The following is a 24,513-nucleotide window of genomic DNA, read 5'->3' on the forward strand; positions in this document are numbered from 1 at the left end:
CATACTCGGTACATTATTCATATTGACGCCCCTATTGCCTGGGGGCCTGCGTTTCATGCTCGCATGTGCAGGTAGACAGGCTTATGGTCCCCCTCCTTAGGATCCTAGCTCAACGAGAGTTGGTGTGCTCCATTTGATACGGAGCTGCTATTGGGTTTTGGTACGATACTTTTGTATACATATAAGGGTATGATGGGGCCCAGTCCCGTCCTTTATACAGGTTTACACTCTATTAGAGGTCTGTAGAAAGTCATGTATAGTTGGATAGTATGTGGCCTTGTCGGCTCGCCCTATTATACTTCGCATGTATGTGTATATATATCTTTTGAGTATGTCTCCTCACGTATGTTATTCACATGATTCAGCAGTTTAGGGGCAGATGTTATGCATGACCTACACTTATGTCATGTTTATATCTTAGACGTATGCTTAGGGGTGTTTGGTGGGTGGAACTCGGGCACTCGTCACAGTCCATTGGTTTGGGTCGTGACACTACTTATGTATTTTGCCAAATATAATATATAACCATATAAAATAATATTTGACTTATATACGCAGTATCATTTTCCAGCGAATGGGGTACGCTTGACCCCCCTTGGCATAGTGTGGCTATTATACGCAGTATCATGCTTGGGTTGCTTGGTAGGATGTATTAGGAAAAATAATATACTATGTATTATTGATATTAATCCTCTAAGTTTACCAGAACTGAACTTTTTTTTTTCAATTAAACACCTAACAAACTTTGGTTGTAGATTTAACGGCAACTATGATTTTTTCTTTTAACATGCAATCCTATTTGGAGGTGTATTTTTTGAAGTTTCTGCTAATTTTCTTTTTGAGCCTAATGCAGCTTTTTGCGATTCAAATTCCATTGGTTTTAAATTTATTTTTGGTGTCTGGTATAATTTTTTATTTTGGCCAAATACTTTTTTTCACACACAAATTTGTTAACTATTTGATGGAGTACTCAAAATCGCTCACTCTTAAAAAACTTAGGGGTCATATGGTTCTAAGACAAGTTATGGTAGAATTAATTATACTGAGATTAGTTATGCTAGGATTACTTATCCTGGTATTATTTCTTATTAACTGTTTGGTATGTTATATTAATCTTTTGAATTGTCTATTTTACTGTTTTATCTTGGGATAACTTATACAGATTACTATTCCACCCTCTGGTAGGTATAAGTTATCCCAGTACTATTTTTAATCATGGGATAACTTATTCCAGGATTAGTTGATTAACCAAACAATGGATAAAGTGGTAGAAATAACAGCAAGTAGCCACTCTAAATGGTTGCTAGTTAGTAATTAGCTAGTGCGTCCTGAATTTCAATTTTTCAGTTCAAATTTTCAGGATAAAAATATCTTAAAATTGTCTAGAAGTTAAGATTTTCAGTTTAAAATTTTAGGACAAAATAAATACTGGCTAATCTCTAAATAGTATATGTGAGAATGACTATCCTTGCACTTCCCCCGATAAAATGATACTAAATTTAAATCTGAGGATTATATTTGCTTATCCATCATACTCAATGACCGTTAAGGAACAAAAATTGCTTAAAATTATATTTATGTGTTATGAAAATATTATATTGCGGATGTCCATTCATTACTCTGCTATAGATAATCTTCGTGAAGAAGATTATCCATTTAGTACTCTGTTGACGTTTATCTACAAGCAGCTGATGCAGGCAGGTTGCAAGCAACTCAATGAAATGATTTGCAACAGCTTCTTATTAAACAGACAGGTTGTAAGCAGCTCATGCAGACAACTTACAAGCAGCTAAAGAAAAACCTTGCAGCTACTTCCTGAAAAGCCTCGCAACTGCTTCCTTTCTTCTATAAATAGAGGAGTTTTCAGTTCATTATGAACATGAGTTTGAAGTAGAATAATATATCAATCTCTATCTATACTTGTCTTCGATTTATTTATTTTACAGTCTTTATTTTATAACATGTTATCAGCACGAGACTCTGCCATTTTGAGCACCTACTTCGAATTTAATTTCTATTTCAGTGTTCATCTCCGATGTAAGGCGACACTCTTATGTCCGTGGTTAGATCTTGTGCATTCCGAGAATCATAAGGTAGATTATATCCTTGAGGTGATGAATTTTTCTTCTTGGCAGTAGTGATGTAGATATCACTTACATATGGAGTGGCCAAATTTGCGTAATTTAATTTGAGCTTTTTTCTTATATTTTAATATCTTTATCATCGCTTGCTTGGTTATATGTTACGTATACAATACCTATTTTGGTATTTATTTTTATCCTAATTATCTTAATAAAGGATTACAAAGTGCATAACATTGTTAGATCCAGTTAAACTCTAGCAGTGTTTGCAAGAAATATACAACCACCAGAAGTGGTTATGTTTCGTATATCTCATTGTAACTAAATTTTATTAACCACCAAAAGTGGTGTATGCCTATGACCACCAGAAGTGATAATTTAGGCTTTCTATGATTACAATTAAAGATAAACTAGAGAAATATTCTCTATATTACATGCACGCCTCGATTTACTCCTGAGGTAGTAAATACTTTAAAAGAGGTTGAAGAACCACAATTTGATGGGATTAACGTATGTTCAGATAATTATGTTCGATTTCCTAAAGGATAAGAATTTTTATAAATATTAATCCATTCCATGCAGTGAATGTGACAATATTAATAAAATCGAAAATATGAGCACGCTATTGATGTAAATATATTATGATTCACCTCCAGAAGAGGTAATATGATTGAGGGAATATATACTCAATTTTTCGTATTCTAATTTGCTCCAGAAGAAATAACACAATTGAAATTTTCTCTCAAAGCATGAAAATATTATAAAACTGTGTCTTTCTGTGTGTAAATAATATAATGAGCTATTCAAAGTTATTTTTAAAGCACGTTTTCATTCCCTTGAGTGAATGAAGAAATACCACAACTCACCTCCAGAAGAGCTAGAATAACAGGGGATATAAATATTATTTTTGTGGCATAAAGATTATTGCCGCACGTTAGGGCTACTTATCGGGCGGATCGGACGATTATTTACTCTTAACGGTTCGGCTTATCGGCTATCGACTTTTAAATGTATTAATCCGCTAGCCACCCGATAAGATATCGGATAGATTGGTATCGGTTTAGCTATTATTGTGCGGTTATCGGGCCACCCGATAATTAAAAATTTGTTTGGACTGACTACTTTTATTATGAGACCGAACTAAAATTAAATAGAAGGGCTACTGGAAACACCAAGTATAAATATTCAGGAATACATAAAAAAAAATCACTAATAAGTAATGGAAAAGGCAAAAATCAAATATGCAATTCTAATGTAATAAAACTAATACGTAGATTAAGCAGCAAGTAAGATGGGAAAAGGTATATTCTTTGCGGTCAAGAATCGGCTAATGATTAACATAAATCTACAAAAGCACAATGATTAACATAGATCACCAAAAGGCACAAACTAATGCAGGTAAGCTGAATTTATAAGAAACAAGGAAGGAGTAGTCACATCGGCCATCCAGATATCAATAGCAGGGTCTTCTCCCATACGCATGAGCTTCCACTGATCGCTGAGCTGCTGAGCTGCTTGTAAGAAATATCGGTCATTGGTCCACATAAGTGCTTCATTCATTGGTATGAGCGCCAAACCTATTCAAATAGCCTTAATGGAAACTTACAGCTGCTGCTCTAGCTATGGCGATAGGGAGAGAGCGAGTCGACGAGAGGGAGAGGCGAGACGGCGAGTCGGCCTAGGGAGAGGCTTGACGATGAGAGGGATGGCTGCTGGGTTTCTAAGGGAAATTAAGAATATGGTTTCTAGTCTAATAGAGTAATACAGTGGCAGTGGTCAGTGGAAGGTATTTATATTACTTTAATATACATATTAACATATGGATAAAAATAAATTTATATATATATATATATATATATATATATATATATATTCTCTTAACGGGTTAACGAATTATCCGTTAAGAAAATTAAATAATCCGTCCCAAACCGATAAGTCGTTAATAAAAAAAATTCAATTTGTTCCACATACGTTAAACCATTAACCCGATACCAATAAACTATTAAGACACTTATGCGGTTCAGTTTTCGGTTTCGGTTCGGCTTTGAACACCCCTACCGCACGTACCTGTTATACGTAAAATATTTTGGATAATTTTATTAAGTATCATTCTAAGGCAAACACATTATTGTAAGATGCTTTCTACTACAACCACATTAATATATTATGGTTAGTTATTGAGTTCTCCGAAGGAAATAACAACTCGTGTATATTTCCTTAAAAGATGCAATGACTATGTGGTTGCCGTATTAATATAAAATATTCAGATGTTAATGATATTTCTCCTTGAAGGATATATTTATCACAAAGTTAGTGGTAAAAATATTAAAATTCTTAATTTTCGTCATTTATAAATTTAGAATTAGCTTTATATTGTTCATTTGATTATGATTTTCTCTCATGATACCAGAAGTGTCTAAGCAATATTTGGTAGTACAACAAAAGCTCCTGAAGAGCTAAATGTTTGTCTAGAAGACACATGACACCAGTAGTGTCCGATAAATATTAGATTGTGGATAATAAATGAAGGCTCTCGAAGAGCTTATATACAAATATGTCATTCAGATTATATGATTATGGTCAAAATATATGTTGTAGTAAACCTGAAGTTTACTAATACATATGACTATCATACTGAGACTACAAATGATTGAAAGATTAAAAATCTTCATGTTTCCACAATCATATGGGGTAAATATGTATGTGAGAAGTTACCTGCCTTATTCTTCAAATTTGTACTACATCATGTATCACAGTATACCAGAAGTTTACTAATGCAAAAGCAGTCACAGTAAATCAGAAATTTACTGATACAAAAGTAGCCACAGTAAATCAGAAGTTTACTGATGCAAAAGTTTATGTCATAGTAAACCAGAAGTTTACTTAGAGATAGCACATGCCATGATAAACTTGAAGTTTTTATTTGCCATTTTTAAATGAGCTATTTGAGAATTTAGATAAGTATATACTGAAGAACTAGAGGATTCTTCAAGAATTTTCTTGTGTTGCTTGTTCTCATAATAATTTGATTATACCAGCTAGAGTTGGGACTAAAATCCCCGAATTCTAAAATATATAAAAGGTAAATATGGGCCCATTCACCTATCATGTGAACCACTTATAGATGCATATATAAGATGGTTACATATATGTTTATTTTCAACCTTCAGTTTGGCATTTGAAATTATCTTTCTCAATTAAGAGCATAATTTTCAGATTATGAAATCAAGAGAGTTCATCTTGATGATGCTAGTTTATATCCAAGCTAGTTTAGCATTGAATACCTCCTATTAATGGCTAAACTATTGCTTATGAGAACAAAGCCTCATGTATTGGTCTTAGATTTTCTAGATTGCATACAGCAACACTTGTATGCATCATACCAACAAAATATGATAGTCTTCCCCTCACAATTGGATTAGGATCATAAACCAAATATTTTTACTATCTAATTACTTTTGATGTGTGGTATATGATTAATTTCTCTACCACAATGCACAAAGATTGGTTTTCCAAAGAAGATTGGGGATATGTGTTAGTTTTTCTAACTTTGGGGGATAGAATAAACAGCTGAAAATATGCTATATGAATCGAATTATCATTAATATGATCCTCACTTAGAAGATAATTCAAGTCAAATGCCAGAAGCATTTGCTGATTTAAAATTAAATATCATATTTCAGCTACAAATGCTCCTATTAAAATTAAAGTCCCTGGAGGATAAAGTTTACTGCGCGCATGAAGCGTAGTAAACCGATCGGTTCCAAAGGTAACAATCCTTGAAAAGGATAGGAGCAAATGATCAAAATGATCATAATGAGGAGGAAATGAGCTCTAGAAGAGCCCACGACATAACATTTCATGAAACTCCAGAAGAAGTTCATGTACCTGAAAATAAAGAAAGTGATGAGATCTCAACAAGTTATGTCACTTGCGAACCGATACAAAACGATCGTTGACGATATATTTGATATAATATAATTCACAATATTGTAAAAGATTGTGAGGATCAGACATGTAGTCCAAACACCTGAAGATGTCATGCCATCTAAATGCAAGTCATAACCTATATGACTCATTTGATTAAGCCTATATGAAGATCCCTGAAGGATTTAAAATGCCTGAAGCATATAGTTCAAAGCATCGTGAAATGCATTCAATAAGAGTACAAAAATCTTTGTACGGTTTAAATCAATCTGGGCGCATGTGATATAATCACCTCACTGAATTGATGAATGGAGCTTATGTAAATGATGGCATTTGTCCATGCATTTTTACAAAGAAAACAACATCATAGTTTGTTATACTTATTGTTTATGTTAATGGCATAGATATCATAGGAACTCCAGAAGAGCTCCAAAGGGAAAAACTTTGTCTTAGTCTGCAAATTGAATATTTAGCGGACGGGATCTTTATCCATCAATCTGTCTATACAGAAAAGGTCTTAAAACGCTTTTACATGGACAAAACACACCCATTAAGTACACCAAATGAGTGTTCGATCACTTGAAGTGAATAAGGATCCGTTCTGACCTCCAGAAGAGGATGAGTAACTCCTTGGTCCTGAAATACTCTATCTTAGTGCAATTGGTGCACTTATGTATCTTGTTAATGCTAACAAAGGTGGTACAAATCATATTGGTTATGCAGATGCATATTATTTATCAGATCCACATAAAGCTCGATCTCAAACCGGATACGTGTTTACATATGGAGGTACTGTCATATCATGGCGCTCCACAAAGCAATCTATTATTACTACTTCTTCAAATCATGCTGAGATAATAGCTATTCATGAAGCAAGTAGGGAATACGTATGGTTGGGATCAATAATTTATATTATTCGAGAAAAATATGGTTTGGAATATGAGAAAAGATCCACAATTTTATACGAAAAATAATGCTGCATGAATAACTCAATTGAAGGGAGGATTTATAAAAGGAGATAGAACGAAGCCCATTTCACCAAAATTATTCTACACACACGATCTTCAGAAAAATTGTGACATCGATATGCAACAAATCCGTTCAACTGACAATCCAACAGATTTGTTCACTTTGCCAACTTCAACTTTTGAGAAGATGGTATACAAGATTGGAATGCGGAGACTCAAATATTTGGAACAAGATTTTCATTAGGGGGAGTGAAATACGCGTTGTACTCTTTTTCCCTTACTAAGGTTTTTGCCACAGGGTTTTTCTTATAAGGTTTTTAATGAGATATCTAGTTATGCGTATTACTAAATATGTGTACTCTTTTTCCTTCACTAGGATTTTTTTCCACGGAGTTTTTCCTAGTAAGGTTTTAACGAGGTACATTATCTTTTAATGAACATCCAATGGGGAGTGTTATGAAAATATTATATTGTGGATGTCCATTCATTACTTCGCTATAGATAATCTTCCTGAAGAAGATTATCCATTTAGTACTCTGTTGAAATTTATCTACAAACAGCTTATGCAGGCAGGTTGCAAGCAACTCAATGAAATGATTTGCAGCAGCTTCTTATTAAACAGGCAGGTTGCAAGCAGCTCATGCAGACAACTTATAAGCAGCTAAAGAAAAGCCTTGCAACTACTTCTTGAAAAGCCTCGCAGCTGCTTCCTTTCTTCTATAAATAGAGTAGTTTTCAGTTCATTATGAACATGAGTTTGAAGTTGAATAATATTTCAATCTCTCTGTATAATTGTCTTCAGTTTATTTGCCTTACCGTGTTTATTTTATAACATTATGGACCATTTTGAATTTACGCCAAACATAATAGATCCCCTTAAGAAAAAATAAAATCATTTTCTGTCTTTTTTCTTTCTCCACCTTTTTTTAAAAACCCAATCAATCGTGAAAAAGAAAAAAGAAAAAGTAAAATAATGAGGGGAATCCCTTAAACCCTTCACTTCTCTAACTTCTTCCTTCCTCTCGCCTGAACACTTAAAAAACAGAATACTACCATATAGTAGCTTCGTTAACTCACTGAGTTCATCTTTAGGGTTTTATTTAACAGGATTCAGAAATGCGAGCTCTTCAACGAATCTTAACAAACTTGTCGCAAAACCCACTTCCTAAATCCTTAAAAAACTTCAACTTTATCAAACCCTTTTCTACTGGCAATAATGATTGGAGTTCCAATTTCGGAGGCACCGGATCATCTACAGAAGATTTGGGTTGGGATGTGGGTTCAAATTCATGGTCTACTGGTTTAACAAAGGAGCATTTTGATGGAGAAGTTGTGGGCCGACAAATGGGTTCGGGTCCGGGTCCCGCCCCCACAAATGTACGATCTGGCGGGCCATCTGTTGGGGGGTTCAGTTCAGCTAGATGGACTGATGAAGAAATGGATAAAGTGAAGGAGCTTCAAGCCGAGAATCGAAAAGGGAAAGCTTTTGTTGATGGATGGGATGAAAGGATGAAGGATATCAGTGTTTTGATGAAGCAGGTCACACAAATAATAGTTCCTTATTTTAAAATTTGATTAATATGCATTGCGGGGTAAAGATTTTTTTGTTAGCTACATTGGTTAGGGCAGGTTACTAGCATAAATTAGAAGTTAATAAACCCATGTTTAGTTTAGACACTTACCTGAGAATGCACTCTTAACTGATTGAGTACTGCAAATAGATACTGCCCTTGTTTTCTTTTGTTAATTTAACTACAATATACATTGCAGTGTCAATTGTTTTTTAACAAAATTGGTTAGGGCAGGTTTGTATCATAGTTTTTAGGTTACCAATACATGTTTACTGTGGACAATTACTTGATAATGCACTCTTAACTGATTAAATACTGTAATAAATTTGCCTAAGCCTTGGTGGGCTGAGTTACCCCGTATCTGTGCTGGTGGGAGCTAGCATGTATTTAGTAGTGGAATAGTCAAGGTGTGCTCAAGCTAGTTACAAAAGATACTGCAAAAATTTGATTATGTTAATACTTTTTGCACTGCGAGCTTTAAAAAGTCAAAGTATTTTTTTCTTTAATTCTTTTATTTTTTGGATTTAAATTGTTTGTAGTTTTAATTGAAACGATGTTGGTATGAGTAAGGTATAGTGTAGGCTGATTAGAATTTATAGGTTTATGCTTTACTTAAAAGCAGTGGTGAGCTAAGCTCAATGAATGTTGGAAACTTATGCTGCGCAAATAGGTAACTTTAAACATGAGTTTTTGAACTCCCTTGACATAAGGAGCTTTAAAATTAGTGGTAAAGGGGCTTCAAAAATTGTTTAAGGTCATAAGTTGGAAACCCAGGTGTGGCATTCTTTTATTTTTTTGAATCCCCTTGTTAAGATTTTTGGATCTACCACTGTTTACTAGAATGGGTGTTTGAGCATATAGGGTTGAATTGTCTAATTTTGGGTTGATCTAAAATTAGTTTTCTTGATCTTTTTGTGTATTAAGTTTGCATACTTAGAAACTATACAAAACGTAAGGTGAGCTCTTATAGCTTGAATCAGACTATTGATAATTCTAGAAGTATGTATGGTGTAGACTGATTAGATATAATGTATGGTACTTGCTTTGTTTCCGAAATTCGTTATGTTGTTAAGGGTCTAGATTTGTTTTGTTCCCATTACGGGCTAATTTTGAAGTTTATTACTCCCTCCATTTCAATTTATGTGAACCTATTTGACTGTGCACAAAGTTAACGGAAAAAAGGCAGACTTTTGAAACTTGTGGTTGTAAACATTCCATAACATTTGTGTGGCTAGAAATCTTTTAAAACTTGTAAAACATGTGATACCATTTAAGACTAAGGGGAAAACCACTAGAGCTCAAGTACTCAAGCAGGTGGCTACTGAATTTATCCATTCAATTTGTAAATAGAGAAACAACAGAGTTTTCAACAAAGAAGAAAGAAGTGCAGACAACATAGCGAAGGAAATAGCTTGTGTCTGTCACATTAGAGCCTTCCGTAGTGTCTAAGAGCTTTTTGCAAAAGCTGTCTTTTAGAGTAGTTGGATAGATTCAATTTGATTTTGTGCTTCTGCTATTTTAGGTAGAAGGGTAAGAAGAAATCCTCCGTAGGACGTATGCTTCTTATCTCTTATTAAGACATGATTAGCAGAGTGTTTCTTTTGTTTTGAGATACTGATTGACAGCAAGCTGAGATGGCTTAGCTGTGGGTTTGTATATATTCACTTGGTGAATAAAAAATTCTTAATTATCAAAAAAAAAAGCTCCTCAGTAAGGTAATATTGGAATCCTAAAATTAAAAGTTTTCTTATTAGGAATGGGTTCATTCGACTAAAAAGGAAATAGGGTCACGTAAATTGAAAGGAAGAGAGTATTAATTACTAAGTGTTTATTATGACCTCTCTCTGTTCCAAAGGCCATTATACCAGGCCACACTAACTTCGGTTACCAAACCAAGTACACTGTCGCATGCTGATCTATAATGGCCTTTGGAAAAGGGAAAAGACCGTAATGAATACTTAGTAATTATTCTCTCCTGCCTAAATACCTTTTTTGGGGGAAACATACTCTTCCTTTTGAAAATAAAGTAACGTATTAAGAAATTGCATGTCATAATATTGCAAATCAAACTTAAAAAGTGTTCGAATATGTGTTGAAAACTGTAGTCATCATAGTCAAGGAATCTCTTTTCATTAGCTTATAAAATGGGATAGGGAGAAATTAAATTTCCTGTCGTTGGTTATATTACAACATTAAGAACTCGATGAAGAAATAAGGGTATGAAGTGGTAGGTATCCTTCCCAACTATGATGGAATATTAAAATTTGGTGTTATTGGAGCAGGTAATGGAGCCAGGTGCAAGGGGGTCTTATTTGAAGGATTCAGAGAAGACAGAAATGTACAAGAAGCATAAGGAGAACCCAGCGTTGTATACGGTTGAGCGCTTAGCAAAAGATTACAGGATCATGAGGCAGAGGGTTCATGCAATTCTGTGGCTGAAGGAACTTGAGGAGGAGGAAGAGAAGAAGCTTGGACGTCCATTAGATGACTCTGTAGAGCTATTGCTTGATACATGCCCAGAGTAAGTCATTTCCTCCAAATCATTCGAGATTTCGTCGTTACATATTACTTTTGTCCAAGTTTAATCTGTTTTTTTGTACCTTATTTGTACCATCTTGGTACCTTTTAATAAAATTTTACCTTATAAAAAAGTACTTTTAATGTGGTTTTGTTACACCAGCATTTATATTAGTGCTGTATATGATTGGTTAGTCCATGGTATATGCAAATTGGCTTCAGTAGTGGCTTATTGCTGATCGAGTGAAGCTGGGGCTGAAAACTTTTAGAATTCTGATTATGTAGTTGTGTTTGGCACTGGCTGTTCGGCTGGTGGCTATATCTATATAATTCTGTTACGTGTTTCTTTAAGGGCATTCAGAATATTAAAAGAGCATGTTTTCGTTATATTTCCAACAGGTATATGTGACATAATTAATGGCTGGCCACGATGTGACAATGAGATTGGTGAGAAATAGTTTGAAGTAACAAAATAGTCTTGAACTTATCTTAGCAACACTAGTAACATTACTAATTACAGCTTTAGTCCCTAGTACTCCTGGTAAGACCATTTCACAGCACCCTGAATCTTGTTTGACTACAACAGTGTCTGTTGTATGGACTTTGACAACGTTGCTGCTGCTGCAATCCTCTCAAACATGTCTCCCATCGGATTGTCCAATGTAGTCATGGATTTTGACGATATTTCCATATCTGGATGTACTTTTATCATTACCTATATATAAGACCTATATAAATATGGGTCTTGCTAACCTACTACATGAAGGTAGTATGTTAGCAATGTACCCATTTTTTAGTTCACCAAAATACCGTTACCAGCTAATCATCAAAACAGGGACTTTTTTGTCTTTCACCCGAAATTCTCTATTTTCCCTCTATAATTCCCAAACTCGTCTCCGATTTCCTCCGTGTAGAAAAGTTCTTGTCCGAAGCTGGCTATGGAATTTCTCATTTGATTTTGAGGAATTTTTCCATAACTACAATTTCTTCAACTATCGAATCCATTAATTAGTTAGCAGAAACAAAAAAATCATAGGTAAACTTTTTAGCAAGAAGCAACACATTCTTAAGAGGAAAGAGGTCAGGGAGCTCTAATGGAGGCGACCTCAGATTTCAAAAATGAAGAATTATATTAGGAGAAAGGAATAGCTTTGAGAAAAGTAGCAGACTAGCAGTAATGAGCAATGGCAAAAAGGCTTTTGTTTTTGCCATTATGGTTGAACGTAATGTAATGATAGCCACCCATAATAGACTGCTCGTTTAATCAAGGAAAGAGGATTCTGAGGAGCTTTGTGTCGGAGGCATTGGGGAGAAGAAATGGGGGTGAGGAGTGAAAATTGTAGAGAAGAAATGGGGTATGTGGTCGAAAGGACAAAAAGGTCCCTGCATTTAATGTGTTGGCATTAAATAATAAGTTATTTGGTGAGCTCAAAAATAGGTACATTGCTAACATACTACCTTCATGTGGTGTGTTAGCAAGACTTATGTGTGTGTATATATATGGAGGGCTTACTCCACACAACTTGCGGAGCCCCAGCTTATGTTGTACCTGATGTGATTAGCAGAAAAGGATATGGTGGTGCCAAAGCTGACATCTGGTTTTATGGGGTGATCTTATTTGTCTTGTTGGCAGGTTATCTCCCATTCCATGACTCAAATCTTATGGAGCTGTGTAGGAAGATCAGGAGGGCTGAGTTCAAATGCCCTAATCGGTTCCCACTAGAAGTGCGGAAATTCCTTTCTAGGATCCTTGACCCAAACCTCATACAAGGATTTCCATTGAGAAAATAAATAAAAGCTCCTGGTTTAAGAAAAAGGTTGGATTCAAGCAATGCGGGAACTGAATTAGAAGAGAAGTAAAGGTTTAGCTTAGATGCCAATGCTATTATCGGAGCCATTACAAATAACAGTATCTCTTCCTATGCCTCGAAACTAGACTTTGCGAAAACCTACAAATCTAAATGCATTTGACATCATCTCTTTTTTAAGTGGGTTTGACTTGTCTGCTTTGTTCATAGGAAAGGATTAGGAGGAGGAAGTGCAAGCTCACTTCAGTGAACCCTTCCTCTTCTATCATGTCCTAACTTGAGGTAGTATGCCCGAAGCTAAAGCTGGAAGTAGTGAAGAAAGAAGCTGGATTTATAAAATTAGAGGTATTGAATGGTCCATTGATGCGAAATATTTGAAATTACTCTGTCCTTCAAACTTGGTTGAGCTGAAAAGATCATATGGTGATACGGTGGAGTACCAAAAGATTTTGAGACAAATTATAAGGCCTGCTGTGGAGGAAATTGTTTGGGCTTGGGAAAGTGTGCAGCCAATTAATAGTTAGTACTTAGTAGAGACACTAAAAAAAGCTTCTGATCTTTTATATCCACTCTAAGTTCTCACTTTAGTATCAGTATTTAAAGTACTACCTGTCTAGTCCTATAAGTCAATTTTACTAGTCCTAATAGTCAATTTTACTATGTGTCAGCTTGTTTTAGCCACTTGTCGAAGCATATTACAGACAACTTGTCTTTATACTTTTTTTAAGACAAAAAGGTTGTTAGGAGCGTCTCAACTTCAAGTAGACCATGGACCTTGCTCTACTTTTTGTTTTTCCATAGCGAATCATCACTCTAGATTCATAACTGTTATTGGATTTGATTGTTCATGTTCGTGGTTCTTTTTTTGCTGGATGGATAAACACACACATTCTCATTATTACCTGATTAAATTTTATTTATGCCACTATGAAGGAATTGTTTAGGACCAGCCTAGCAGGTACGTGTCCGGAAGCTAAATAAAACACGGAAAATCCACCAAACTTACTTCGAAGAATTTAAAGTTTAACGGATGTGGTTAAAGACTTCATTGTCAAACTGTTATGCAACATCGCTTCTCTCACAACTTTTATCGGACACAAGCTATATGATACTTGTAAGATGTATAATATGGACGGTCAAGAAAGTGGAACCTACAATCATATATCCTGTCATTGTTATTTTGTAGCTTAGGTGAGGAAATAAACTTATACAGTGGAAGTTGTTATGCGGGAACTTGTAATGTATGCACATCTTTAGTATAAAATGCTTGTAATGCATTTGTTTGGGTAAGTTTATCCTTCTAAGAGGCAATGTGTATGTACTCTAGTGATCCTGTTGCTAAAACAACTTATATTGTTCCACTCATGAAGACCAGTGGTATGTATTCGTACTTGTTATCCGTCTTGTCAAGCTGTGTTTTACTTTATTTATTCTGAAAAATACTGTATTAACTGACCTCATTTGAATGCAGCAGCTTTGCCTTGAGATGTTGTGGTGAGTGATAGGTGTAACCTCTTTGTATTGTAGTTTTATGTTATCTCAAGAATTTTTACTATAGATCTTCTCTAGCAATGTTCAACTTTATCTATCTTGAAAAATACTTTATAATTCTGCTTCATTTTCTCATGGCATCTTTACCTTCAGCAATATCATGGTGAAAGCCCTACTGTTGGCCCCGTGCTCAGCACGGGCATGCTTGTGATAATTTAGCGATATGTTTGTGCTGGTCGCCTGGACACTGTTATGAAAATGATCACTTTATTAACCAAACCTGTGATGGCAATAATTATCTTCCTTGTTGTGCAGATTTTTCAATTCTCATGACAGGGAATTTCATGTTGCAACTCTTCCTTATAAACCTGACTTCAAGGTCATGCCTGAGGGTTGGGATGGGACTACCAGGGATCCTGATGAGGTGCACTATGAGATATCAATGAAGGAAGATGAGATGCTGTATCAAGAGTTTGTCCAAAGGATGAACTTCAACAAGATGAAGGTTAGCATGTCTAAGGAACCAAATGAAACAATAAGTTGTAACCGTAATGATGTTTAAGGTTTTGATCTGTTATGTGTACTGTTATTCTGTTTTACTAACTCTGGGTTACATGGTTTTGCTTTGGTTTTAGATGGCAAATAAAGTGAAATGCCACAAGTATAGCCGCAGGCGTCCTTCAAATGGCTGGAATTTCACTGTTGAGATGCTAGGATCTCGTGGCAAGCGTGGGAATGGTGGTGGCTGGAAGTTCGTTAGCCAACCTGATGGATCCAGCCGACCCCTTGATGAGTTCGAGAAGATGTTTGTCAAGAGAGAGACCCCACGTCGACGGAAAAAAATTCTCCCATGATTTTTCTGGCATAAGGCAAGGTAGATTCCAGTTAAAAGACATGTTCTTAAGTTGCCAGATTTTCTCATAAGTGACACATTTCATGTGCTTTGGAAGGTTTTTTTTTGTCGTTCGCCAGAGCCAGTATGCTATGTCTTTGCAGATTGATCGAAAGTGGTTCTTACGGCTCCTGTATCCTCTCATCAAATTTGTCTAGTCTAAAGTTATTCTGGATCATATTTCTACCTCCATAATTTCACATCATTTTGTGAAAGATTACTACATCTGATTTTGTATGCTGTCTTTGCTATTTCACTTTAGATACTCTTCACAAATTTTTAAAAAATTTACCAGCATTGAAGTTCAGTATTTGCAAATAATGAAATGTTGTTTATGCCAAACATCTCCGTGCTTTAATTGTATCAGCTCTCTGTTTCCTTTTCTTCTAATCCTTTTAATCTTTTATGCTTTTGGAAGGGAATTGTGTGAGCATTTGAGAAGGTTAAATCTGACAATGAGCATAAAGGAGTATAAGAATCAGAGTTAAAGGAGGAAATATGCCATTGAAGCCTAGCTTGCTACTTTGAGATGTCATCAGTCAAAATATTCTAATAGAGGATAAGTCTCTAAATATTCTAATAGAGGACAAGTCTCTGGGAACCTTAACTATTTATTTTGTTATTTGTATTTCAGTATAAAGTGGGGCAATGCTACTGCTACCTATGATGTTGAATCCTCCGTTTATAAAAAAGATGTCACTTTTCTTTTATCATCATCACTCTGTAAAAAAAGTAAAGACCAAGAGTTGAAATTCACTTGAGAAGATAAAAAAAATGAAAACATAGAAAGTCAAAAAGTGTGGCCACCAATATGATTACAACTTACAAGCACTTAATAAAAGAAAGAAAAATGGGCGGGGAAATTGTATAGCCTTTTTTTATACAGAAATAGAAATATTAAGAATAAATTCCGAATTAGGTACATACATTGCTAGTAAGCCAACTAGATGACATCTGCTAGTGTGTCGAAGTCTTTCTTAATAGGAGGATTTTATTTCATAAAAATTCTTATTAGCGATTTATTTATGGACATGGTATTGAATTTCAAGTGTCAACATTTAATTTTAAGAATAAATCTACAGTTGGTTGAGATTAAAAAAAAGAAAGAAGATGAAAATGAGGTTGTAAATAAATGGGTACAAAAATGTTATAAATATTCTTCTTTCTTCCTGTACAAACCTAAAAAAGTAATAGTCTATGTTGATACACCTTGCAATAATATAAATCGCAATATTTCAGCTGAAAGCATAGTACCACTAAAAGATTGAATGATGAAAGTTGCCAAAGTTATAAGAAATGAAGGCCCCTGTTTTCGGCCAATTCAAGAGAGCTTTATACTTTCAATATTCCAAAGTTGAATACTGTAGAAGTATGGTCAAAAACTGAGGGCGTAGACACTAGAAAGTGTCTTTTTGGGACATTTGAATATTGGAAGAGATTATTCCAAAATGTTATAAGTATGATTATGTTCTTATACATCCACAACTAGTTTTGAGTAGAACAGACTCAAGTTCTTCTAAACTGATGCTTAACTTGTTTCTTGTCTCAGTTCAATGTTTCATATGACTTGATGCGATCAGCAAAATTAGAGTAAGATCTTGTATTATAACATCAAACAGTGAAAACGAATTAGTCTCTATGTTCTTGTTTATATTATGCACTTTCTTTATAGTCCGTCGCGAAACGAATAAAATCATTTTACATTTTGAAAACAAAATTCATACTTCTTATTTTATCTTTAATAAAATAATTTATAGCCAAAAAAAATATTCATGGCTTGTCTTGTTTTATACCACATATTTCAAAAGTCTTTCGTTCTTAAATTTCGTGTCCAGTCAAACTATATCACATAAATTGGAATGAAAAAACACAATTGCGAAAATCATTTATATCCCTCAAATTTGTCATAAAATTTAATATCCCCTCAACTTTGAATAATTGTCATTCTGCCCCCTCCCCCTTATCTTACACAATATCTATTTTGCCTTTTATCGTTTTCAATTTCCTCCTCTATGTAATACTCTTTTTTATTTTATAAATTATTTTTTTATGATTTTACCTATAATTTGAATTATGTTATATCTTATTGTATGTGATAAATTAAATTTATTAAAACTATAAGTAGAATAGTCCTTTTATACATTTATCACAAAATCTACTATACTTTTGTGACTTTAATTTTAATACAATGGGCATTAAGTATATATTACGTTTTTTCAGTCATAAATAGATAATCTTTTAGAAGTCTGTTATAAAATCTGCCTTTATTTTTAATAATTATAAAAAATTTATTACCTGCATTGACTATATGTTTATAAGTTCCTCAATATTTTTTATTCTTGATTGCATAAATAGATTATAAAATTTGATAGATATTAATAAAATTATTTATAAGAGCAAATTATTGCATTTAATATTATTCTACTCATCCTTTTCATTATTCAACATCATTTTATTATATTCTTGATTATCATTTTATTTTTTTCATTTGAAAATGAAATTTATTACATAGGTAAGTTCATTGAGTAGATATTAGAAAGGAAAAATTATCATGATACTAAAAAGGTAAAAGAGTAAAAAAATAGAAAGAGATAAATGCTAATAATATAGAGATTAAAATAGGCATTTTAAAAAGTCATTTGAGAAAAGAGTGGAAGAATGACAATTGTTCAAACATAGAGAAGGGATTTTGATTTTAAGAGCATAATTCAGGGATATAAATGATTTTCACCCATTTTTAATAACATGTAAATTTCAAAAGAACTTTAGAGTTATATAATTCCTAAGAGGATTTTTTTTCCAGAGCCATTCAATAGTATTTTTTTAAAGAAGCAATAAAGTATTTATTGGTCCGGACACCATCATTATAAAAAATAATCAGAGTTAAACTTTAAATCTACCCATGAGGGATAATCTAATATTAGGCTTAAAATCTCTTGGACAATTTTATCATTTAACTCAGGACTTAATCAATTAGTTGCCCTTGTCTTTTTGAACTAATAAGTCAAAAAGTGCAAACGAGCAAAGTTGCTTGCGAAGTGAACGACTAAACAAGATATAATGTTGAATTTTAGTAAAATTTTGTTATAACTTTTTGACTAATGCCTTCTCAATCATGAGACAGAAAGAGGTGTACACAATATCTTTAAAAAGTGGTGCCACCGAAATGAACGAACAAATCGGCAAATCGCTATAACATCTTCTTATTAAGAAAACAAAATTCATATCATATTAATAAAAAGTAATTCAAGTACATTAGTACAACTCTTTTGGATTTTTTTAAAAGGAATTCATGATAACCTTATTATAAATAATACTGCATAATAAGTTAGAAACAAATTATTATCACTAACAAGTAGGATCATGCATAATAAGTTAGAAACAAATTATTATCACTAACAAGTAGGATCATGCATAATTTGGTAATTGTTGATTACCTTACCAAATAGAAAATTTTGGTATTTGATATGATGTTTGGTTTACGATTTTAAAAATTATAGTATTAGCCTATTAGGTATTGTATTAGGTGCATATTAAAAAAAAAAAATACTATACCTGATCGAAATGCATATTATAATTATAGTATATCATATATGCTCTCTATTGATGTTTACCCGTAAAACAGTATAATTGAATTTATAGCGTGGCTTATAGATAAACGAATCGATTTGATCCCAAAATAATAAATAAATTAAATAGAATGCAAGACTTAGCATTGAAATCAAGATAAGACAACAGACAACTTGATTCCGAGAGCAAGGCTTCCCAAGGCATCAATAAGAATATTGATAGACAGAAAATAAAGTATTATTGAGCTTAGAATAATGTGTAGCATAAGTTTGTCAGAATTTTCGTGTTCTTACAATGGCTGTTGAAGTCACTATTTATAGCTATACCTAGGGAACAAGGTCCTAGGATCAAGCCCCTCTTAAATGACAATAATGGGGGTCATTGATGAATATGTAACGACTTGCCATGAATGCCAAAATTCTCTGTAACATATGCGTATTTAATATTGAGGAATAGTCTCCATTGAATGTCATCCGGTGGCAAATATTTGTTTGCCCTCGTTGATAATGTTCCCTTCGGGGTCTACCCGGTGCCAACCGAAGTTGTTGTCCTCGGTCTTTGTTTCCACTAGCCTTTTCTTCCGCCTGTCTCCGATTCCACGTGTCATTCTATTATTCGAGTATTTAATATGAACCGATTTTACCATATACAGATAGTTTCGCTACTTTCTGGTGACACATCTTTATGTCACCGGGAAGTTGGTGTAGATTCCTTTCTTGGCGGGATGTTCTCTGATCCCTTCTGAAAAGTGTCTGATGCTTGATCAGACGCACATCTCTCTGTATTTAATACCTCGAACACGTGTCACTCCACGACTTAGCAATATTTTTGCCGGTTCTCGAGGTAATCATGGCCATAATTTTAGCCGCCTATTTCTTTACTATACGTCTCATTCTTCTTCTTTTACACTTCAAAGTTCTACAAACTCTCTCAACTTCTTTGCATTCAACTCTTTCTTGCTTTCACTTTTCTTCAATCTTCTTCTTTAAAGAACTCTTATTACCTTCTTGCTGATCATGGCTTCTTCTTCTTCAAAGAACTCAGATTCCCTAAAAAACAAAGAAAACGCCGTCGATGCTGACCTCCCTACGGTGAGCACCATAATTTTCAGAAGACTCAACACAACCAAGGACTTTGAAGAGAAGTTTTCTTCTACAAGTTCTCTTGTACATGGGCTATTGGCATATACCCTTCTTCCATTCGCCCTTCCAACATTCCTGTTGTGAAGGAAAATTATGATTGCCATGATTTGAACATCATTGCTCCCGAACTGGTGGAACGGGTAACCTTCTCCAAGAAGGGCCTCATGTACGTTTATACATACCTATTTACTTTGGATGCATTTTCTTTGAGAGGGGGGGATTGACCTCGTGATTTTGGAACTGTGCCACAAATGCCAGTTTGCTTGGCACAGGTAGGCCCTTCTGTATGGCGAACAGTGGATGTGTCAGGAGACGAAGGAGGAGTTCACCTTGTCTCACATGATGAATCTCTACTCCCCCAAGATTTTTCGTGGGGGAGTAATATATTTCAGCAAACGTGGCCACCATGATTTTCTCACCAGCATGGATGACGACAACGACCATGGATGGATGAAGCGGTTTGTTGTTGTTGCCACTAGGGATATCATCCAGGCAACAACTCCATCTTTCCCCGAGTCTCGGACTCATACACGTAAGTTCAAAGTCCGTCTTTTCTCTGAAAAAGTTTGTTTCATGTTGCTGATTCTTCTCTTTTTATTATTTCAGCAACTCTGTGGACACCACCAAGGGTTGAAGGCTTGGACCAGTAGGTTTAGAAAATTCTGGATATTACCACGCCTGAGACTCGTCGGTGGAAGGAATTAGCCCCCAAGTACGGGTGGAGGGCCAAGAATCATGGTAAATTGACTCATAAAATTGACCCTCATTTTATCTTTGTATATAAGAAACTAGATAACCCTACCTTTTTGTTTGATTCAGACCTCCCTCAGGGTTCTGTCTCCATCCCCAAGGAAGATGTTTTGTTCGATCCCGCAGAGGCTGCGAGGTTTTTGAAGGAGGCTCTTACCCGAACTGGTGCCTCCGGGCCTACTCTCGATGCAAGTGCTTTCTCTCGGAGTCCCCGCCCGGAGATCACGCAACCAAAAAGGCGGCGCTCTTCCTCGGCCGAGGGCAAGAATAAAAGGGTGAAGAAAGCCGCACCCAAGTCAGCCACAATTACTGTGGTAATATACGATGATGGGGAAGTCAGTGATGAATGGGTTTCCCTACGAAGGAGACAACGACCTTCATCAGCTCAATATAATGCTCAATCAGAAGAGCTTACAACCCTAACCGGGGACGATGCCGAAGTGCTCTAGGGAGAGTTTGACTTGGTGGAGAATGCCAATTCTCCCTTTCCAGTCCCAGTTGCTGCTCCCGGTGAGCAACCAAAAACCAGCACTACCTTTGCCGCAACTGCTTTTCAACCCACAACACCATCAGCTTTATCTCCTTCCACGCCGGCCATACCTTCATCACCAACTACTGCTACATCACCCCCACTGGCCATAGACACCCGAGAGGAGGATGTTCCTCCTCCCCTATCCCCCAGACCATGGGAATTTGGGGCACAACTATTCTCCCCCTTCTGTAGATTCCCAGAGGAGGAGGAACGTCTCCCTCTCGGTATCTACTGAGTGCCATTTGTTATCCCGGCCGGTGGAACTTATTAATTACCTGAAGCCGCTAGATTTAGAGAAAGACAAGAAGAAAATACACTCTCTTTCGGGAGAGTGTATGATAAATAATGCCATGCACAACGCTGCAACAATATGGTACTCGTTCTTTTACTGTCTGTTTTCTCTTGACTTGCTATGACATGATTTCTAACTCGGGTTTTTGCTTCGCATACCAATTTTCTTGCTTCTGAGGTCCTACTGAAGTTGATCCTTGATAAATAAAAGCTGACGTCTGAGCGGGATCAGTTGTTGGCCGAGAAGGACCAAGTTGATGCTCGCCTCCCCTTGTTGGAAGCATAAGCTGCTGAAGCCGGTGATTTGGAGGCTCAGTTGCAGCAGTGTGAGCAGGAAGTGATGGTCCTCATCCAAGAATCCTCTCAGTTAAATGTACAGTTTCAAGAAGCCAAGGTTAAATGGTTTGAGGTCCAAAATGCTGTGCTTGCTGCTACCAAGCGCGAGACTGCCTCTACTGAGAGATTGAATAACTTAGAAGTAGCCTTGAACTATAAGCTGAAGAGGCTGCTATTGCTGCTGAAGAGAAGTGTGCCCATATGAAGGATAAATATATAAGGGACAATAAGGTTCATATAACCACTACCCGTGACCTTGATCTTAGCCTTGATCTTAACCTTGATCTTAGCCTTAGGGCAACGAGGTCCGAGCGGGATTGGTTTTCGACTGAGGTTGATCGGCTTAAATCAAAACTTTAGCACCGAGCAGGTTCCCTCATTATTGAGAAAACACATTCTATATATAGCATAAGGAGAAAAACCTTGGAAGAGGCCAAAGCGGGCGTCATTGATATTGATGCCTAAATCACAAAGGTCCGAGAGCTGGAGTCAATCGCTCGAAGACGCCCCCCAGCTCAGCCTGATGCAGCTGACTCTTATGGTTTCGATTTTGAGTTCTTGGGAGCTGAGGAGGAACTTGAAGATGATGATTGTGAAGTCCAATATTCTGAGCCTACGACAGATCCGCCTACTTCTCCTGGGGGCGATATAGCTTAATTTTTTACTTTCTTTTCCTTTGTTGTTTTCTTTTCACATTTTTGTACTGGTGCTACTTGGCATGTTTGATAAATAAAAGTTCCTTTTGTTTAAGCTTGCGAAAAGGTTTACTTTTTTACGTCGAATTTTGCAAGACTTCGGGTGTATTTTTCCCCGATAGAATTTTGGTTCTGGGCATAAACTTTTCCGGAACCAACCCTTTACTATGAGGGTTTCACAAGAGAGGGCCCTCTTATGTTTACAGTGCTCTTGAAAAGGACATATCTTGTTCATTACGTCACTAGCATTTGAAGTACTTGATTTACTTTCAAATGATAAAATTAATTCATTGTTTGGACATGAAACAAGATAAGAATAAAAGGACTTTATTTTATTCCTTCTATCTTTAAAAGTACATAAGAATTCATTTTTTTGTTCAAAAAGAAATTGCCATTACATATGGCAACTTGTTTCTACGGGGCTGGCTGTGCAGTCCTCGGTTCCGATGAGATATTTTGGTTTTCGGATTTTATAGCCCCGATTTCTATGGCAATCATGTTGCAGTATTCTTATATCATTACCCCCAGTATTCGGATGCGAAGAATGCAAATTGGAACACTAGAAATATTGCTCCTTTGAGGATTCCGCTAGTGAATGGTTGGGGAATCTTTGGTCCGATAGCAAGCTTCGTTTCCCATTATAAACATTGCTACCAAGACAAAGATTATCTAACCACCTCAGTGGCTTGTAGGGGAGGAGCACTAGTGAATTGTGGATTAGCTTTTGTTCTGATAGCAAGCTTCCTTTCCCATTAGGAACTTTGCTATCGAGCCAAAGACTATCTAACCATCCCTAGTGGCTTGTCGCTTTTATGCCTTGTCATTTAAATGTCTCATTTCTTCCGATGACACTTTCTTCGTAATATGCTTTCCGTCGCTGCCTCGTTTAAAACCTTGCCAGAAAAATCCAATTGGGACAAAAACTAGACGAAGGAAAAAAGAGTGCAGCACATACTTTCAGTATAGGCGGTGCTTATCAACAATAATACCTTTTGAGGTGAGTTACGTTCCAGTTTCTTGGTAACTTGACTCCAATTTGGTTTTCTATTTCATATGATACTTTCTCGGTGATAGCTGAAATCCAGTAGGGGCCTTCCCATGTCGGACCCAACTTTCTTGCGTTGAGCTCCCGGGTGTTCCGAGTCACCTTTCTTAAAACCAAGTCTCCCGCTTTGAAGTAGCGGAGATTGGCCCTTCGATTATAGTACCTTTCAATTCTTTGTTTTTGGGCCACCATCCTTATGTTTGCTAAGTCCCTGCGTTCGTCAAGAAACTACAGTTTGACTAGCAATGCTTCGTTGTTTATTTCTTCATCTGCCCGGAAGTACCTTAAGGTAGGTTCTCTTACTTCCACCGGAATTAGAGCTTCTGCTCCGTATACGAGAGTAAAAGGTGTCTTTTTCGTACTTGACTTAGTCGTTGTTCGATATGCCCATAGCACTCCCGGTAGCTCTTTGGGCTAGTTGCCTTTGGCCGCTTCCAATCTCTTTTGAGGTTTTGAATAATCACCTTATTTGTCAATTCTGCTTAGCCATTTGTGCTTGGATGGTATTGTGAAGTTGTGATTCTTTTGATTTTCAAGTCTTCAAGAAATTTTGTACGCGCCTATGAATTGTGCCCCGTTGTCGCAGGGAATCTCCTTTGGTATCCCTAATCAGCAAATTATGTTCTCCCTTATGAAATCGACCACTTCGCGCTCGCCGATTTTCTGATAAGGTCCTTATTCAACACACTTAGAGAAATAATCAATTAAAATCAAAAGAAACCTTACCTTACTGGGAGCCGGTGGCAGTGGACCGACTATGTCCATCCCCCATTTCATGAATGGCCACGGGGATAATACCGAGTGCAGCAGCTCTGTTGGTTGGTGCACTAACGGCACATGGTGTTGGCACTTGTCGCACTTCTGAATGAGTGCGCTAGCATCTTGTTCCATCCCGGG

The 24,513-nt window shown here is 35.9% G+C and overlaps 1 protein-coding gene and 1 pseudogene across 3 annotated transcripts; both read left to right on the top strand.

Moving 5' to 3' along the window:
- The first annotated feature begins 7,931 nt into the window (after positions 1 to 7,931).
- LOC104088578 (protein GAMETE CELL DEFECTIVE 1, mitochondrial) lies at positions 7,932 to 15,968 on the top strand. Of its 3 annotated transcripts, none has more exons than XM_009593277.4 (5): positions 7,932 to 8,515; positions 10,830 to 11,068; positions 14,679 to 14,868; positions 14,999 to 15,237; positions 15,674 to 15,968. In XM_009593277.4, exons 1-4 carry the CDS (start codon positions 8,093 to 8,095, stop codon positions 15,215 to 15,217), a joined length of 1,071 nt encoding a protein of 356 aa, XP_009591572.1. In that variant the 5' UTR covers positions 7,932 to 8,092; the 3' UTR covers positions 15,218 to 15,237; positions 15,674 to 15,968. The 3 variants fall into 3 exon arrangements, with proteins under 3 accessions (XP_009591572.1, XP_009591571.1, XP_009591573.1); XM_009593278.4 differs by lacking the exon at positions 15,674 to 15,968 and adding an exon at positions 15,314 to 15,597 and having other exon boundaries at positions 7,956 to 8,515; XM_009593276.4 differs by lacking the exon at positions 15,674 to 15,968 and having other exon boundaries at positions 7,944 to 8,515; positions 14,999 to 15,597.
- LOC138891482 (CBL-interacting protein kinase 18-like) lies at positions 12,423 to 13,509 on the top strand (annotated as a pseudogene).
- Positions 15,969 to 24,513: the final 8,545 nt, after the last annotated feature.

This window comes from Nicotiana tomentosiformis, chromosome 5 (assembly GCF_000390325.3).
Source record: "Nicotiana tomentosiformis chromosome 5, ASM39032v3, whole genome shotgun sequence".
Taxonomy (NCBI): domain Eukaryota; kingdom Viridiplantae; phylum Streptophyta; class Magnoliopsida; order Solanales; family Solanaceae; genus Nicotiana; species Nicotiana tomentosiformis.